The following is a 20,138-nucleotide window of genomic DNA, read 5'->3' on the forward strand; positions in this document are numbered from 1 at the left end:
AAAACAAATAAAAACAAATGATCAATGCTTGCACGGTAATTCCAAATTACTCTTTGATTTGATCTCAGCTTTATTTATTTTTTTATCAGCTAGGTCCACTGCTGTTATTAGCTTCAATAAAAGCACTGTGTGACAAAGCATGACAGAGGTGTCCTTATACAGCCTATCTTCTTTGTGTGCTTGTTTAGAGACTCACACCCTTACTGATCTATGCTCGTTCTTCACAAAAAAAAGACCCTGAAAAAATGTGATCTCAGTTCCCAAATTCAACCCTCCATGTAAAAAGGCACAGCTTTGATGTGTGATTTCTGCCGTGTTTACGGCAGCATGCAGGTTCTACAATCCACGAGGAGGGTACATCTGGCTTGTTTTTCTCCCCCATGACAAATCAGAATCTTTACTTCACGCGTACGGTAGCTGTGTAATGAAGTCAAACTGATAACCAGTAAACCCACAGATTTCAGACAACAACCAACCAGCCAGGATCTCAGCAAGTGCCTCATCATCTAAGGTAATTATGTGCTGAAAAGGAAAGAGAAAGAAGAAAAAACATGACACAATAGCAGTGGAGCCTTCCTCAGGTGTGTGGAAGAAAGACGGTGCATCTTTTTCTCTCTATTTGCATTTCGGCATGGAATTAACCTTCACCCATTCCTCCGCAGCTTCCCTTTCAAAAGGCATTTTATTCACTAGACCAGCTGGACACTAAAATAGCTCCCTAAAACTGACATGATCTGTATGTTCAGAAAAAGACAACTTGCACAAAGATGAACTACACTTCATGTCCTGTGTTAAACAGAAAAACAAAGACTCCCAGTGCACGGCACTTGAATCCATTTCAGGTTTTACCAGCTGCCTGCCATTATTCAGCATCTTTTTTTAATTATTCCTTTTTAAATGACGTCAATAGTGGAAATTTTCAATCATATGAGGTATGCACTTAGCTCGATGGGAATAACTTGTTCAAGAGTTCAACAACAGAAACTCGTGGGTTCACCCTGTAACGGCTCTTTAAAGAAAGTAATCAGTCTTCAGCTGAATTTAATACAATCATTTCACATCTTTGTGCTGCTAAAGGGGAAAATGCAATACTGAGAAGGCTGTCAGCCCTGCCCCTATAGCTAAAGAGGTCTGGCAGTCACATTCACACACTCAACACTAATGCTTTCATTTCACAAGCATGTATCGGAATAAAAAATGTTTAAGCGGAAGAAACAAAAAAAAACATTTCTCCAACACGTCAGAGAAAAACAGCACCTCTGTATAAGCAGACCTGTTAAACTTTTATCACACAATCAAACACTGAACTGGAACTATGAAACTACTTGCTATACTAATAGCAGGCATACCTAAAATTTTTCAAATGTAAGAATTCTGCTAAGAAGGGCTAAATGGGGGGCGGTCGACAGATAGATCTGTGCTTTGATTAATTTAGGTTCGTTAGGATGCGAAGCAGCCCCTCAGTCAAATCCCAACTGCTGAGATCTAAAGGGGTAGTGTTTAGTTTGAGGTAAATGCCAAATCCCATTGATGAGTATCTCCAAACTGAGGAACTCATTCATTACTTGGAATACTAAGAAAAACTGTGTGTGTTGGGGAGGGGTAAAATAAATCTTTTTACGATTTTTGGGGAGGTCTAAAAATCACAATTTCTTGATAGAGGAAAGATCACTTTACAATTCCTATTTTAATTTTGTGCACTACATTTAGTCCCACAGTATGGATGTTCTTGTGTTGGAAAACATTACTGAAGATTGTTTCCCTATTTCCTAAGTACCTAATAACTGAATAATCATAGTAATGCAGAAAATATAGACAAAGTTGCTTTTTCTGACTTCACACTGTGGTATAACATATTCAGTTCAGATATAACACCTGGTATGTGAAGGTATTAAGGATTGTTATCCTGTTAAATATCTGATATAGCAATATATATGTACAATCAAAACTACACACTAAATAATGATAAAGAGGGCAAATTGATACTTGTTCTCATAATCTATATTAAAAAAAATGAGATATGCATGTCTCCATTTTAATATTTACAATCTCTAATATCTACATTTCTTATGCAATAAAGATTATGCAATTTAATTTCTTATTTTATGGTTTCGAAACATCTTTTTCTTGTTTTTCCTTCCTATCGGTGTATGTCACACAAATCCAACAAACAAAAAAACTTCTGAAAACAGTTCTCAAAAGTTGGTTGCTGGGAAGTGTATCGGAAAAGAAAACGACGATACGACAAAATCCAGAGAACTTGAGGCACAAAAGTTCGAACAGGATATGCTTAGAATAATCAGCAATGTATTTCTTCTTATTATTATTAGACGACTTAGAGGACAAAGAGAGCATCGCTGTTGGTGATGTTACCCGTCCTGTTCCTACAGGCCTCACGATAAATCCACTGGGTTTCTGTCCCGAGATACATTAAATGCTTCGACCTTAAACGTGTTAGAAAGCATCGGACCTTGCAGAGCAAATGAAAACTGCACGCACAGGCTGTTTCTGATACGATCAAAGCCAACAGAGAAAATCCAGCCACACGATAATAAGATATTGATATTATTTTTTTTAAATGCGTTATTTTGTGGGTACAAAGTATTCATTTCATCCAACAGCTTAAATTACAAAAGGAGCCATTCATCTTTAGAAACACAGGTAAACCTCAGCCATCACAAATGATCAACATATATTTGGTGCTTTCCATACTTTTTGAATAAAATCTAGCCATAAAGATGTCCAGTAAAGTGACGAGTGTGTCAAGTTCGTCGAATATCCTTTAATCGGGGAAAAGGGGGGAATCGTTTATCTCTACCTGTACTTAAGAATCTCATTGGAATAGAGTAAAAACTCAATGTAATGAACTAAACTTAAGATCGATCTGGATAAGGAGATTTCAGCACACTGCCGTACATTAAAGGTCGCAAACCAACCAATAGTTAAAATACCAAAATCAAAACACACAGGAAAAAAAAAGCTGGTTAAAAAATTCGACACAGACATGCATCATGTCAAACTTGATGTGCCATTTATCACACAGTGGACAGTACCCATGCTCCTGCCCACATTTTACTGGTGTTAATTAACAAAAACAGCAACGACGTTCACACGCGCGGACACGGCAACAAAAAAAAAAATCAAATGCCCCCCTCTTAACGTTTAAATCCCAGCAAAGAAACGCAAAAATGCGGAAGGCAGAAAATACTAAACAGCGGAGGCAGAAACCAATATGGCTGCCGTTGCCCCTTTAAATCAAATTGGCCAGATTACACCTCCATCACTCGCTACAGCAGAAAAAAAAATCAACCCATCACTTAAAAAAGGCAGCCTTAAATGCGGAGATGCGAGAGCGCTACTGAAAAAAAAAGAGAGAGAAGGATGATAATTAGAAGAAAAATGCCAGTACCTTCAGCGTGTTCCATTCTAAACAAATACACCCAATATTTGAGCTTCCTGGTGCAATATAAAAAAAAACAGATACAACAAAAGATTGGAGAATACTAAAGTACAGGCCTCTTCGCTTGCTAACTCAATGTATTGATAAAATTGGGGGCAATTTTCAGTCACTTCGCGGTTCCATGGCTGAATTGGTGGCCGTAGACTTGTTAGAGGGTCGCTTTTTTTGCGGGATGTTGGAGCGGAATTTGGCTAAATCTGGTTCCTATGTATTTTTAATATTACTGTCTCCCTCTCTCCCTCTAGCTGTAACAAAAGCTCCCTGCTTCAGGCCCTGTCTCCTTGCTCAGCGCCAAAATCAGCGCCGCCCGATTGGCCGCTTCGGCCGGGCTAACAGCATGCCGGGTAATGTAGTCTTATTGAAGCAGAACAGAAACTTACAATCTATGCGTTGAAGGAAATGTCGATTTATACTGTATGAAGGGGAGTCTGGTTCCACTGAAGAGAAAGCTTCAAATACGTGAACCAGTATTACATTCTGGAGTTGCAGGTGTCAACTGCCAGTAATTGCAGGTGTCGTTTTATAACTTGAGAAAGTTAGCAAAAATGCTTATGTGATCTGAATCAGTAACTCAACCTAATTGCAAAGATTCGTTTATTTCTATACGTTCGTGTTATGTTAAAGTGTATGTATTGCATTATTAAAGATCGTTTTATCAAGAAGACAAGGGGGTTGGACAAGGGACACGATGTAAAGCAAGTTCAGAAAGACAACTCAGAATTATAATTATAAATATCACTGTAAATCCTTTTCAAGGGTATTGGTGTACATAATCTTTTATTATAGTGATAAGTAATTTGTAACAGAATATTATATAATTTACGAAAAGCTTTGATATTTAAGGCTCTGAATTATAGTAGTGGGTTTCTGCCCTCTAGAGGAAAAAGGGTAAAATACGAAATTATTTTCGGTACTGAGGTTAATCTGACGTTCGTGTTTTTAACATTTTTAACCCCTGTTTCATACACCCCAGCTAAATACGTCAAACAGAACACATGATCGTGAATAGGCGCACCATATACTAGGGTCGAAGGTCGTTTTTCCATTTTTATGTTCTTTAACCCCTATTAATTATTCTATACAGTATATGCACTGGTGGAGACTGTGAAAATATGAATATGTGGAAATATGAAAATAGAAAAATACATTTTTTTCTATGGCTAAGGACATTGAAATAACGAAAACAATGAATGTTATGAGTAGCTACCGATACTGGACTAAAGATGTGTATATCTCAAGCGCTGACGCCAATTTCACTTTGTAGTTTAAGAAACAAATAAGAAAAACTCTTATTAAATCTTCTTATTTAGTCTTTTCATTTGTTACAGGGTTGTAATAAGAATAATTACGAGTTTGCTTACACCTAATTCACCTCTGAAGTAAAAAAAAACGTATAGCCTATCCACAAACGAATATAAGCGGTCCAAGCTTTTACTGTAAAAGAAAATAGGAGTAATTCTTAGACGATTATTGGATTATCCTTCTAAAATTGCCGAAAGACCCGCATATCTGTAAATTAAAACGGTATGGTGGTCCAGCAGAATTATCTTTGGAGTAAGGGACTCACATCATGACTAATACTGCGTTCTGATGCAGAAGCCGATCTGTATTTATTATGGGTTTTATGGGACTGCATGGCTGTTGGTGTTTCAGGATAAGAGAAGACCCTGGGGTTTGTCCTAACACAGCTCATTGGCTTGGTGTCACGGATTGCATCGGCCTGCTTCTGCAGCAGCCATTGGCGTAGAGAGGCGTTTCTCAACGCGCTCCCTCCTCGCCTGATCAGAGCGTCAGTGGGGCTTGTTTGACCTGCAGTAACCTCCCGAAAATGCTTGGGCCCTGCTGCTGCTGCTGCGGTTAGCGGCTGGAAAGCGTTTGGATTAGGTCCTGAGAGACCGGTCGTCAATTGGTTTGGATTTATTCTTGCCATCTCTCTCTTGTCGTCTCTTCCTCCGTCGTTGCCGGCCGAGCGATCCCCTTGAATGGAGTCGCGTTCCTGTCCCCTTCACAAGCCCCCGACAAAACCGAAAGACGAAAGTTGACGCCGCTGTGCCAGGGCGTCTGAGTTCACCTAAATCCTACTCGTCCGTCCGATGTGCCGGCCGAAGAAAATAACTTCTCCGTGGCAGTGGAAAGTTTTGGGAGTGTTTCCTCGCATATAACCAACCGCTGTGTGCTCAGAGTATCATTTTCCCTGTATAAGTAAGTGGAAAAGCTTGGCTGGTAGTTTGAACCTGTCGGTCAAGCCTGGTCTGCTCGACTGGGGATTTACTGGACTTACCGGCTTTAACGAGTGAAAAATATCGCTGCTGGAAAAGAATTGTCGACTGAGCTGCAGTTTGCAACAATAGTGCCTAACGACGGGTAAGTTCTTATTTATGGAGACAGGCCGCGTTCCTTTCTCAAAAGTTTCGGGCTCGTTTTAGCACTGCAAAAGTGTAGCCGCCAGGGTTACTGAAGATGACAGCTCGCTACAAAATAAGCACCGCTTTTGAAAGACCTGCAAGGTACCAGGCGCCCGTTGCGCTGTGACCGAGCAGGAGTTCGTGGGATTACTGTAATTAAAATCGAAACTCTTGTTGTGGGGGTCCAGTTCTAGGGTTGCAGTCCTTAGTAACGCCGGTAACTTTGTAACAAAACATCTACCTTTGTAACAAAATTTGTGCCCATTCTGGGCAGCAAAGTGTGATGATAAAAACGTAAACAATTGGGCGATTATATAAGCAAAACGCCAGTTAATGTAGCTGTGATGTTATACGTCTGTGCATTATCGTTTTCTTAGATACATGTTTTTTCGTTTTGTAAACTAAACAGATTTAGCATCCAACTAATCCCTACCTATCAGGGATATAGTGTGAAAGTTGTTTTTTTTTTCATCTGGCATCTTTCAGAAATATCAGTTATTCCTCTTGTATAATGTTTTCCTTTGAACTTTTTGAGTCATGTAAGTCTCTCATATACAGTATGTAGTAAACCTGTAGTGTTGTGAAACGCAAGGCATTTGAAAACAGTCTTTTGAAGAGGAGAGAGTAATGTAATGTCATTTTTTTTTTAGTTTAGCCATCTGGACCCTGAACAAATCATGGCTGCTTATGGCTCCCAGGCTCTTTTCAATGTGGCCAGATCAAGGTGAGTTGTTACCCGGAGGCTACAGAATGCTAAATTAAAAATGTATTTACAACAAGTTCACAGGTATTCTGTAATGTGACTAAAGGAGAATGTGAAAAATGTATGGGACAATCATAATGTTGTATTTGGATAAAAGCTACTTTGTACCTAACAGTTGTATGTACACATATGTTTTGACAAGGACTGACATCAAACATTGGAATAGCTGAATAATTGCAGGTGTTGGCTACTTCCAGTACATGGGCCAGGCATGGCCATTTGAACTTTCATGTCCAGCCATTTTCTAACAGCTTCATCCAGTTCAGGGTTGCAGGGGTGCCGAAGCCTATCCCAGCAAGCAGCAGGCACAAGGCAGGGCACAGCCTGGATGGGATACCAGTCAATCGCAGACAGACAAAAATACAGACACGTGCGCACTCACACCAGGGACAATTTTCCCCGAAGCTACTTACCCTACTAGTATGTCTTTGGACTGTGGGACGAAACTGTAGCAACCAGAGGAAACGCACACGAACACAGCGCCATCTTCCCACCCACTTCTGACATCATTTTTTAAAATTATGGCAGAACATCTCATCACAGAACGGCAGCCTCTAAAGAAGAGCAACTATTATGGACGCTATTCTAAAAGCGGACAGCAGGCAGGACGTTCAAGGCCTTTGTCAGCAAGTGCTCGGATACAGCTGAACCACTTTGAACCACATGTGTATGCATGTGGACCGTAAACGTGTTGCCTGATTGGTATTGCAGTAAAGCCTAGTAATACACTGGAAGAGCAGTCAAAAATGTCTTGACGTTCTGCAGCGCCCAATAAATGTCTGACATAAACGGGCAACTACAAAGAATATGTCTGGAAGGACTTCCGTCCAGTTTCAGCAATTCGAGACCCAGGTTAATGGGATCCTTGTTTTTTTTTTACACAAAAATTAAAACGCATTGCTTTACACATTTACAAAATTCCATTCTGCAACAGTGTCTGGAAGCAGATACAATGAGAAAGTAATAATGTAGAAAGCCAGCTTGCAGCAGTAAAAATAAAATGGCATCAAGTTTCATTACTGACTGTTGGGCATGAGTGACAGTGGATGCGTACATTACTGCATACTACCTAACGGAATCGCGGCAGGTGATGTCAGGAGTGCTGTAGGCTGCACTCAGGCTTGAATGGCACATTTAACAGCTGAAGAATGCTGTTCAGGAGTGACATGTTTTTGTTTGGCTCACGAGAAAGCCAGAAATATGAAGAGATAGATACTTTATTGACTAGAGCATGATGCGAATCCTTGTTGCTTTTCATTAGTGGTAAGCGATGATCACCTCAGCTCAGGGTCATTTGCACCCTATAGAGGAAAGACAAGTCATCAAGATACTCAAGTGATCATTGGAACAGGGCTCTGTAATCTGTACTGATTTTAGAAATGAATGCCAGGGCATTAACCTGTGCTCTCCGCTTGCAGGGGATCCTACCTGCTCGCGCAAAGACCCAGCTGCCATCCCCTGCCTCCCACAGCCTGTCTCCACTACCACCTGGAGCACGGGAGCAGGTCGTTCCTGTCCAGAAGGCCCGTCGAATGGGGGTATATTTGCTGGGCTCTGCCTCCCGTGAGGTCTGCTTGCTTGCCCTCTCGCTCTCTGCACGGCTCGCACCGCTGGCTTCAGGGCACGCAAGCAGGGCCGGGGGGGGACGGCGCCGACCCGGTGGCACAGGACCCGAAGCCCGCCGCCGGCCCCGTCTCGCCCTCCCCTGCCGGCAGAGAGAAAGCAGTGGCGAGGAAGTCCCTGCGGCAGAGGGTGCTGGACGAGCTCAGACATTACTATAACGGCTTCCGGCTTTTGGGGATCGACACGAAGATTGCGGGCAGGATGGTGTGGAGGCTACTGCACGGGCAGCTGCTCACCAGGAGAGAGAGGAGAAGGGTAAGGCGGCCACGTGCTAAAAAATGGAACAAAGCCTGGCCTGCCGACAGGGTGGCACCGTGTTTTAGCATTGCTGCCTGGGTTCAATTCCTGGGGTGCTGTCTGCATGGGGTTGTGTGTTTTCCTTGTGTTAGTGGGGGTTTCCTCTGGGTGCTCTGGCGTCCTCCCACAGTCCAAAGACATACTGGTAGGTGAAGTGGCTGCTGGGAAAATTGGCTAGCGTGTTTGTGTCTGTGTGTGCCCTGAGATGGACTGGTGTCCTGTCCAGGGTGTATCCTGTCTTGCAAATGTTGCTTGTAGCAGTAGGCTCTGAATTCCCTGTGACCCTGTATTAGATAAAGCATTAGGAGATGGCTGGGTGGGTAGGTGGTGGGCCTGCCAATTTTAATTCAGTTTTAATGAAGTCCACTGAAAAATTGAACCTTAATGCTGCACTTTCAGGCCAAAGTTTCACAGGCTGTTACTGCTAAGAAGATTGTAGAATTTTGTCCTGAAGAAGCTATTATAGTTAAGCTTTTACAGTGAGGGATTCTCAGAATTTCCTAATAGATGTAATTACATCTGCAACTTGAAATAGTATGTTCAGCTTTTGAAGCCAGGTTCTAGCCTAATATTTGGTTTGGTAGAAGTTCAGCAGCTCTCTGTCTTGGGGCAGAAGTGTGCAATGCAGTCAGGTGTTTGAATGTCATGGCACAGTCATGTGTGGTGACAAATTTGATTTTCCTGCAGTGGAGGAAGTGACCACTTCTCTCATGGGTGCTCAAGTATTGATTACCCATATTTTCTGGTGTGGTGTAAACCTGTTGTCTGGGGTTCTTGTTCCTGTCTTAGTACTCCTAACAAGTCCCCAACAGCAGGATATTTAGCAGGTGGTGTCCCTCCTAGAATATCTCAATGGCTGATTGGGTGGATGGACGTTGCGCAATATGGAACCTCCAATTGTCCTGGTCTCCATGCTGTTGGGTCAAGGTTGTGTTCTGTCATGATAAGTGTGGACAACAGTTTCTCCACAGTAGACAATGTCACATCCCCATCATTGGCCTTGTCAGTCACTTTCAGGCTCATGGAAGATGATAGCCAGTGACGTGCGAGGCTACTTCCATCGAGCCTCACTGCTGAATCAGTGACATTTACTTTGTCCTCCAGAGGCTTTCCTTGCTGACTTTATTTGAGGTTGTGGTTGAAGGTGTAAAGTGCAGGTGTGTCCATACATGTTCTTAGAGCAATTATCCCTTAAAAGAAACAAAGCTTTTAGAAACCCTGTCAAAAAAAGCTAAAATTAAATGCTAAAACAGCCTGAACCATTAGCCTGTTACCATTATTCTTATACCTGCACACTATGTCGCAGGATAGAATAAATTTAAATGTATTAACAGTGTTTGAAGAGAGAGACCGAGGCCCAATTTTGAGACTTTACTCATGATGGTTACTCAAGATGAAGCTGAAGTCTTCAGCTAGAACAGGAGCTCCCAACGACAGATGTCAGGGTCCTGAATTGAGTGTCTCTCTGAATCCCCAGCAGCTTAAGGCTGTGAAGCAGGAATAAATTGGTCTAGTTAAATCTTAATCGGATCAATTAAACTCTTCTCCTGGGCGCAAATCTGTTTACAGCTTACAGTGAACCTGCTACATTCTGAACCCTGCAAACAAATGTTGGTGACTCCCGCACTAGAATGTTACAGGAATTTTAAAACCTGTTGTTTTGTCATTCTTAGAATAAAAAGTGGTTTTGTTGTATAAAGGGTTTTGTGCGTCACTCAGCTGGGTGGTGCACTTCAGTGGTGGATGAAGTGTTTCCCCTCCTAAAGAGTATGTGTAAAAGTGTTTTGGGAAAACTTTGGGATAAAAAGTGCTATATAAATAATATGATGATGATGAAACCACCTGTGCACAATAGAGTAAAGCTGTTTAACTTTCAATAGGTATTTCACCATGAGACATTGAGACATGTAAAATATAATTTATACAACTAAAGAAAGACCCAAGACATGCAAAGAAACTGTCAGACTGTCCAAGACCACTGTACTGACGTTGTTAATGTCCTCTGTGCGTTCAGCTGATGAGGACGTGCGCTGACCTCTTCCGGCTCGTGCCCTTCATCGTGTTCATCATCGTGCCCTTCATGGAGTTCCTGCTGCCCGTGTTTCTCAAGCTCTTCCCCGAGATGCTGCCCTCCACCTTTGAGACTGAGTCCAAGAAGGTATTTGAATTGAAAAAAGGAGAACAAAAGCAATCAAAAGTCACAGTTGGGGAAAGTCCCATTTCAAAAACTAAAAGCAAATTCCTGCATAGCCTTGCGTCCTGTTGTTTTTGGTCCAGTTTGCATATTACACAACAAACCGAATTTTCTTAATTGGATACAATAAGATTTTTCTTATTTTTGGGGAAAAAAATGCACCGCAATAAGTACAGCTACCTATAAAACACGTTTGAGCCTGCTTAGAAGTATTAACATTGGTGCTGCTAATTAAATAATTAGACCAGCGATGTAGCTGAAAGCTCGAGTAGAACACGAACCAGAAAACACTGGAGTTTGATATACCTGGCCAGGAATATATGGCTTTGTGTACTCGGACAAATGTTTAATCTGCAACTGATCTGATAAACACAACTAAAAAGATTAAGTTAAGATTAAGGAGCTTTGACAGCCAAGGATTTAAGTATTTAATTTGTGATGTAAGTCACAATCCCAGTAAGTAATTTTACACCTGCAATGAAAGACCTGGAGTTGTTTTTGTCTTGTATAAGGTAACGGCAGAAAAAACAAACAGTTGTGAGAACTGGGTTGCTAATTCTTGAAACAGTCACCTGTAACAGTATATGATCTCAAAACCTAATGAAACAGGTTGTAGCCTGCATTCTTAGGGAGTTAAGCATGTCATGTGACCATGTAACATTAGAAATAAAATACACTCAATAGGTACCCCAGGCCTCTATCATTCGACTGCTGACCCAGATCTCCAAAACAATAGATGTATTCCGTGGTTGTTAGCAAGCATGGTTTATTGCGTGGAATTTAGCATGCAATTTCAGTGTTGTGTATCCTCTCAATACAGCATACATGTACTAAACTACTTAATGAAAATGATAAAGTCAGATTCTCTGAAAGAAACGGGTAAGCTGCTGATGGTAAATGACAAGTCAGTGGTTCCAGTTATTGCTGTCATAACATTTAAAATGACCTTATGCTTTAATGATATTGTGCTCTGTGTCTTGCTGTAGCAAGGTCCTGCTCTATCCTGTGTATCTGAGGTTTAAGAGACTGCTGTTCTCTTCTCAGGAGGAGAAACAGAAGAAGGGACTGGCTGCCAAGCTGGAGTTGGCCAAGTTCCTCCAGGAGACCATTGCAGAGATGGCCAGAAGGAACAAGGCCCAGACTGCGGACGAAACGGAGAAATTCTCGTCCTATGTGCAGAAGGTACGTTAACAAAACGGGAAGCAACGCATCTGTGATTGAAAAGATTTCCAGATGTATTGACGCCCGGTTCAAGGGGAACGATTTTTTGCTAATATGCAGGATTGCCAGTTGTTTGAAATTGGCCAGGTGTGTGTTTGCACAGCCACAGCTGCAGCTCACACCAGAGTGACGAAGAAGTGCACTCGGACTCCTCCCACCTGCCCACCTTCGAGCCACCTGCCTCTTAATACATCACAGGTGATGCAGCCCTGCACACGGGCCTCAGGGGGCTCCAGGCCCACCCTGCCCCCAGCAGTGCTTAGTCAGTTGGGAACCGCTGGTTGGGGAATCCCACAGCTGGCTAGTGGCGTGGCTCAGGCTCAAACCTGTGACACGAGGCTCAGTCTGCACCCATGTGAGTCACTCAGATGGCTCTACAAGGGAACTTTTTATGGAATGTGATGACCCTTAAATCAATTAGATATTTGCAACCAAACAAGGTAATGGTCATTGACAAGGAATGATATGCCATCTAATACAAGAAAAATATAATTTACGACTCAATAGTGTAGTGCATACCAATTTCTTTTATATAAATAGCACTGTGATGTTGTGCTATTTAATAACACTGGGGAACACAATTAACACAATAACACAATTAACAATGAGGAACTTGACTGTAACTGAAATGGTTCAGGTGTGTTGTTTTAAGTTGTTAACCTGAGATAAGGTCTAAGTGGGGCACAAGAATACAAATGCCCTGATTTCGACTGAAATTCGGTGAAAATATAACTAACCAATCCCAGACTCGGCGAGCTCTGTCTCCGAGGTGTGGCGGTGAAAAGCTATGTAGGCGTTTGTCCCTGGCTCACAGGGCTGTGTGTGTATGCGCAGGTGCGTCACACAGGGGAGCAGCCCTCCACCAAAGACATCGTGAGGTTCTCGAAGCTGTTTGAGGACGAGCTGACCCTGGAGCACCTGGAGCGCCCCCAGCTGGTGGCCCTGTGCAAACTGCTGGAGCTGCAGCCCATCGGCACCAACAACCTGCTGCGCTTCCAGCTGCTGCTCAAGCTGCGCTCTGTCAAGGCTGACGACGAAGTAAGAGGGCGCGCGCTGGCCTGGCCAACACGTCGGCCTCAAGGGGTCTCTAGAGTGTATCTGTAGTGTATCCCCATCTGTACTATAGGGGGAACAAAAAACAGACCGGTGCCTTACTCTTGCCTCTAGTCCGAACTCAGCTGTTTCTACCTACAGTTGAAGAGGGAGGATTCAAGGAACAAAAACGACCTTCCTCAATCTTTTTTTTGGTCAAACGAAAGCTGTTCTCAGTGAGTTGGGCAATAACTGACCTTTAATCTAATTGCAGTTTTGAAACCAAACATTGGATGCTTTAACCATTGAGAAAATTGGAGGCTTTATTTAATTTTGGAGGGATTTTTTGAGAATATGGTTGTTGCTGTTAGGGTATTTTTTCAGTTTATTATAGCAGATATACTTCAGATTCTTATTATAATACTGCCAACATTTTTTTTTACTCTGTCTTTCCTGTTTTAAATACTGCATTATAATTTGTCTGACGTCATGTGCCGATTTGGAGGGATATCTGTTTTTTCTGTTCGGACAGATTTTACTGAAGCGTTTTCAGAACAAAGCCCAAAACCTGTGTGATAGTGCCTGCTAGTACTTGCAGAAGCACAAATAGCCTCACGCCTAGCTCTCAGTCCTTTGTGGTGCATTGCGAGGTCTGGTCTTTCCACAACCTTTTTTTGTCTTGTGTAAAGCCTGTCGTGAGCCCTGGCCAGCAGGAATGTTGTGTAATCCCCGTGTTTCACCGTGTGTGTAGATGATTGTGAAAGAGGGCGTGGCGGCCATGAGCGTGTCGGAGCTGCAGGCCGCCTGCCGGAGTCGGGGCATGAGGTCACTGGGCCTGACCGAGGATCAGCTGCGACAACAGCTGCAACAGGTACCTCCTTCGCCACCCCTGTGTCTGTACAAAGGAATCCCAGTCGTTGCCTTTTAAGGTCCAAGTCCTCCCCTTATTCGTGTGGTGTTTGGACAGCAGGTTTTTACTAAAGGAAGACAGTAAAGGCTAAAGGTTGAATTTTCAACTAGTACCTTACCTTAACTTCTGTGATCTCATTCCCATCAGAAGAACGCTTTTCTATAATTATAGACGATTCCTACAAAGGGACATTAAACGAGTAAAAATGATGCGTTCTATTGGTACTAAAAATCTATAAACGGATGCTGTGAGGAGAATGAGTAATGTAGATCTCTGTAGTTGTTTTATGCCCTCCATATTAGCCAAATGGTATTGAATATTAAATAGCTATTTCCTAATCTACATTGGTGTAAATAGTATACAAAGCAACACGGAACAGTGTCATATTGATATGAAATTTATGCTTCCAAAGAATGGAGGTTTGGTCAGGTTCACCATTGTCATTGAATTGTTACGTAAAAAGACTACAACAGGTGAGAGGAGGGCCTTTCAGGCCATTTGAAAAGAGGTAGGCTATTGGCTTCAACATCACACCTGGGCAGCAGTGGAAAGTGGTTTTCTGCAGTCGTTTTCTGTCCCCAATGCAGTGGCTGGACTTGCACCTTCAGGAGAATGTTCCTCCCTCCCTGCTGCTGCTGTCTCGTGCCATGTACCTGACCGACGTCATGCCAAAACCGCCCATCATCCCACCGGTGCCAAAGCTGGAGGTGAGAGTCCTCACCAACTTAACGTGCGCTCTTTGAAGCCTGTGGGAGAATATCAAGCTTGAAAGCAGGGTTACAAGAGACTGAATGCCTTTCTCCCACCTGGTTACCAGTTTTCCAGCCCCTCGTTGGCACTGATGGACACTCCTGTTATCATCATGTGACCAGAGTGCTGGAGGAATGTTTCAGCAAGTACGCCCATACCTCTTTTTACGAACATAATCCGTTCCAGAAATTCTTTCGTATAGCGAAAATTCGTAAAAAGAGAAACCTATTTCCATTATTTCTTATGGGGAAAACAAATGGATTCATTCCGGACCCCAAAAAGTCACCCCTAATTTTACTAAAAAATGAAAAAAGAAACAGTAATAACTAACATTCATACTGCAGTTTGTGTTTTAATAAACCACTGTTAACCTAGTAAGACATAATTAAACATACGTACTGTAAGTACAGTACTGTATAGTAACTACCTCATTTGCTTTTTGAGTAATTGGATACACTCACAATTTTCATTTCCTTAACACCTTTAGAGTCCATGAAAAAGTCCAAACTGCAAAGTTAAGAATGCACACAATAGTGAACGATGCACAAAGCAAGAGAAATCTTGAAACGCTGGTAAATGCTGTTTTCTAGCGAAGTTTGTTTCAAGCAGAAGACTAAATGCTCTCTTACAGACAGTAAGCCCTCCCCTCACTGAGAGCACTGAACCCCCAGTGAACGAGAAACCAGCAGCCCCCTCTTTGGAAGTACTGGTCGACCCAGCTCCTGTCATTCAGGGAGTAAAGGTAAGAAAACAGTAGTTACCTTGTATCAACTGGAGCTGCAAGTAATGATTGACTTGGCCAGTGCAAGCTTACAGTATGTTTTTTGCAATGATGTATATTTGGTATAATTGCGTGTTGCTAATTTGGGAGTATAATTTGTCCCTGTGAAATCCGTATATTACTAGGTTTAAAATAGTACATTTCTATGCATGTATTCTCACTTCAGCACTACATGACATGCTCCCTAAAAAACAAATTAGTGAGACAAAGTTTCCTTTTTCATGTTGTCACAGATCCCATAGGTGACTACAGGAGCTCTGTCTGCGTACTTCCCTTTCTGTTGAGAAATATTTTGCAAGTTTACTTCTCGGCAAAGCTGATAGAAGAGACACTTCTTTATGCTCTGTGATTGAAAACGAACAGATGGCTTCTGTTTTATTAATGGCGTGTTGTAGGCCTAGACTGCAGTAAGTCACAGTAATTATATGTGAGAGGTCATGAGCATTGGATGAGGCGTGCATTTCCACAGCAGTGTATAAGCAGATGTCTTAACTCGTGTTTTCAGGGTGAAGAGATCTTGGATAAACCTGCTAAGGCCATTTCAGAGCCACGTACCCAAATCGCACAAGTAGCATCAGTAAGTTCTATGATGTTTAATTTAAGGTGAATTGCTTAAAATGAGAATTACATAGTTTATTGTGTAGTTGTGAAGAAGGGTAAGCCACATTGTCTCAGAATATAAACCTTTTTTCCTTCATGAATACTAAGTCATTAATGAGCAGAAACCTTTTTCTTGGGTTTTCCTAACAATCGCCGGAGAGAGTTATGGTTTGGATGTCCACGTGATATAAAATGAGGATATCAGAGCTTATTTGTAGATTTAAAGGTATTTGTATGACTCTTCAGTGATCTATGGAATACTCATAGTTTGTCATTTCGCCGTGACCAGTCTAAGGGTTCCGAGGAAACGCCGAAAACAAAAGTCAGTGCCAATGGGATGGGAAGCCTCTGAGGAACGTGATGGAAGATTCCGAGAGGGATTCAGATGGATTAGATCTGGGCAGAAAAAGAGATGAAGATGGAATGGACTTCGCCAGTTTGCTGCTATGGGAAGAACAAGGAAATGGCATATTTCTATGTACTCCAAAAACATATTCAAGAACCCCTGAGAAAATGGGTTGTATTTAAAACCTAACTTAAATTACTTTGAAAAGATTGGAGTACAGCTCCGAGGAAACAGGTAATTTGGTTTCACGCCGTCCACTCCAAAGAGCTGTCTTGTTAAAACCAGGAGGATCGTGGTCTTGCTGCATTTTCTTTAAGTTGCCATACTGTCTGAGGAGCAGAGCTTTTTCAGTTGTGTTCACGTCTGAAGCTCACTGCTCCTGTCTCGGTAAAGATGTTTCCAAGAACTCTGTTTGACGGTAAACATGCCATCCCAAGGTTCTCATGTGGTGTGATTATACAGCTACACTTATTTTAAATAGAATTCTTTGTTCCACATTTTTTGGCTACTGCAGCCTTTCAGTCACTTTCCAGTAAAGACTTGAGTCTTAATGTTTACACTGGTTTTATCAAAACCATATTTACAGTGATGTAGCAGTTTCAGGACAGGAACTCATGTTTGTTAAATGAATATCTTTTATATAAAAAGCCCTGAACTTCTGACAGGTTGGTTAACTTCAGTAAATGTCAAGAATGACCTTACTACTGGCTACAGCTTTGCTCTCGGTAAAATGTGTAAATATTGTATATTTGTTTGCAGTTTTTGAAATATTAGTGAGCCACAAAACTGCATTCTGTGGTGGTGACTAAATACCTTCCCACTAGTGAACCTAAGAGGACTGTAATTGGTAACTCTTCTCTCTTCTCTCACCATGGAAAGTCAGTATTCCACCTTGTCATCCACATCCTGCTAGGATGCAGCTGACAGCTGCTTTTTTTAATGGTACTTCATCATCCCTGCTGAATTTAAGGTCCCATCTTAATTCTCAAAGACGGGATATACAGAACTGTTAAAAATAGCAAGGTTACTTGGCCTGCTTTCGGCTTTATCCTAAGCATCACTAATGTGTTTATATATATATACCTTTTTAAATATTTATATTGTTTACATACTGTGAGAGATATGCATTATTTGGGAATATGAATTTGAAGTTATACATCATATATATTTTTAAATTGGTGCAACTTGTATTACATAAGTTCTTCATACTAGTTGTTTGACTTTTTGTGTCTTATACTTTATCAAATAGGTATTAATGTCTAAATGAAGACTGTAAGCGCTCTGATATATTGGAGTTTTAATTCTGTTGCACATTTTTTCTTTGATGACTAACATGCAAAATGACGGCACATAAACCACAAGTCAGACACTTTTCTTGTGTGGCTCCATCTTTACAAAAATAAGGGATTTTAAGTATAAGATGGATGATTGACATTTTACATATGAACTGGTGCTGCCTTTATTCTTTTTCCCTAGTGAAAAGTATGAATTTAAAGTTTTGGGAAGTATTACATTGAGTTTTAACGTTTACCTCAGTCTAAAGCACAGCCCTTCCAGCACCCCGCTGGCCCTGACCTCAGTAACGGTCAGGGCTTGGGGTGGGTTGGCAGATGGGATTGCTTCTGGATTCGCTTTATTGTGAATGAACCGTTGCTGGAAGAAGCCATGAAAAAGGTGGTTTTATTTTGCTTTTTTCATTTTTAATCACTACGAGCAAAGGAGATGAAACTGTAAACCCAAGTTCCCCAGATGCAGCAGATTTCGAAATGAGTTGAATTTTATACGATTTTTTAAATAAATTAAATTAAAGGGCAAACAGGTGTCTCAGAAAAGAAGTGAACAGGACCATTAGAAACGCTTAACATTTCCTATGAAACTTTCTCTTGCCAAGATCAGCAAAACCCCAAACAAAATTCAAAAGGCATCCATTTTTTTCCAGCACATGGTATACTTCAAAGTTTGCTTTGTCTTGTTCTGCATGATTGCACTTTTTCAGTCTGACCTGCCCACCAGCTAAGGCTTTTTCTCCTATGATGCGTATCCAAACCTTAGAAGGTGGTGGCACAGCCTACAACTGAGATGTTCGGCATTGCTTCAATCCTTCAGTGGGATGCTTGCTTGATTACTCTCCTGTCCTGTTAATATTCTTGCAGTGTCCTCCGGGTTCAGAGGTATGCTATGTAAACATACAAACATTTGTAATTATGTAACTACTGTTATTTTTCAAGTATTCTCTCTCTTTTCTTATGTAATGTTTGGGACAACAATTTTCCATTTCTAAAACCTGTAAAATGTCAGAACTGTACTCCATATGCAAAGTAGTCAGTTATTAGAGACCTTAAATGTTCTGAATAACATGAAAAAATAGGATAGCCTTCAGTTACCTTATGCTGTAGAGAACTCTGGTACTGTTACTGTAAATTAAGCCCGACAAACGTAATTCTTAACTATATTGCTTTGGGTTGTATGTAAAGTATCGCCAAGTATGCATACATGTATCTGTTGCTCCCTTGGAAATGTCCACTGTATCAGATAAGCAGGTTTTGGAGAGAAAATGTTATGTTTGACAATTAAAGTTTGAAGACCTTCAACTTGTAATTTAGCTTTTTAATGACATTTGTTGTTGTGGAGTTATTAAAAATTCTATTATGTTGTCTTTATAAGTCAATTGATCCATCTTATTACCATCTTGAGAACCCCTATTCAATCAATTTTCATCAAAAGGTAAAACCACTTGCTATTGATATAAAAGACTGCAGTTAGTGAAATAATGTAATGCTAGTATTAATAAAGCTCAGAATATTATATCAACATTATATTTAATAAAGAACATCCAATAGATAGGAGGGGGCAAGCTTCATTTGGCATTATGTTGATTGTAACTGAAAGCTTTGCATTAAATATTTAAGAAATGTGGTCACTGTACTAATTCTGGGGCTCTGTAGCTTTTGTTGTAGGACATATTCATCATATTGAAGAGAATAATGCAATTAAGTTTTCAGTTCACTCTGAACTGAAAAATATTTCCTGCACACTGTAACTTATCTAAGTGCACTTTGATGAAGTTCCCAGAACCTGGTAAGTAGTCATATCTATAAGTGACTAATACATTTACAATGTAACCTACCATACACCGTATGTGTAAATTACCTGTATAGTTTTCATCCAATCAACCAATTAAAACTGAACAACAAAATCGTAGCTCCACAATTGTTTTCATCTTAGAATGAAGATTTTGGCTTTAAGAGATCCTGCTACTCCCCTTGCATGAAGCAGTATTTACTGTACCTTTTTATTAAGATGCATAAAAAGCTCCATGACAGATGTACTCTATTTAACCACGGAAGAAATGGCAACTGTTTAATCTGGCAACAAGACCCAACACCCCCTGAGGAGAAATACCTAAATTCAACAGGTTGTCCATACAGTCCGTCCATCCTTCAGTGTTTGTGAAGGGCTGAGTGGCATCGTGATATATAATACCAGAATGTGTATTTTCAGTTTAGTGCTGCAAATAAAACCCTAAGCTTGTCATGCCCCAGTAGGAAATATAAAATATAAAAAAAATGTCCAAAAGTGTGGTGCCAGATTCATTTAAATTCCTAGGTGAACACTACACGAATACTTTACCATGATGTGAACAAAAATATATTAGAAAATTATGGTTTTGAAACAAATAAGAGATGTAATTTAGAGAAGAATGTAGGAGTTATATTACTTCAACTACACAAAGAAAATTAGCTTAAATTCTTTTTA

General features: G+C 41.0%; 2 protein-coding genes across 4 annotated transcripts in view; one reads left to right on the forward strand and one right to left on the reverse strand.

The window, feature by feature from the left end:
* The window catches only part of nsd3 (nuclear receptor binding SET domain protein 3), a 41,238-nt gene extending 37,476 nt beyond the window's left edge, over positions 1-3,762 (reverse strand). For all 3 annotated transcript variants that reach the window (XM_015340236.2, XM_015340227.2, XM_006625496.3), the window contains exon 1: positions 3,410-3,762. The gene's annotated coding sequence lies outside the window, so the exon portion shown is untranslated. The remainder of the gene's footprint in view (positions 1-3,409) is intronic.
* Positions 3,763-5,183: 1,421 nt separating this feature from the next.
* On the forward strand, positions 5,184-19,045 carry letm2 (leucine zipper-EF-hand containing transmembrane protein 2). The gene is made up of 11 exons (XM_006625495.3): positions 5,184-5,824; positions 6,516-6,589; positions 8,047-8,506; positions 10,563-10,706; positions 11,787-11,924; positions 12,798-13,001; positions 13,747-13,866; positions 14,493-14,612; positions 15,287-15,397; positions 15,942-16,013; positions 16,326-19,045. The coding sequence occupies exons 2-11, from the start codon at positions 6,543-6,545 to the stop codon at positions 16,386-16,388; spliced, it is 1,479 nt and encodes a 492-aa protein (XP_006625558.2). The 5' UTR covers positions 5,184-5,824; positions 6,516-6,542; the 3' UTR covers positions 16,389-19,045.
* Positions 19,046-20,138: the final 1,093 nt, after the last annotated feature.

Source organism: Lepisosteus oculatus, chromosome 2, assembly GCF_040954835.1.
Source record: "Lepisosteus oculatus isolate fLepOcu1 chromosome 2, fLepOcu1.hap2, whole genome shotgun sequence".
Lineage (NCBI taxonomy): Eukaryota > Metazoa > Chordata > Actinopteri > Semionotiformes > Lepisosteidae > Lepisosteus > Lepisosteus oculatus.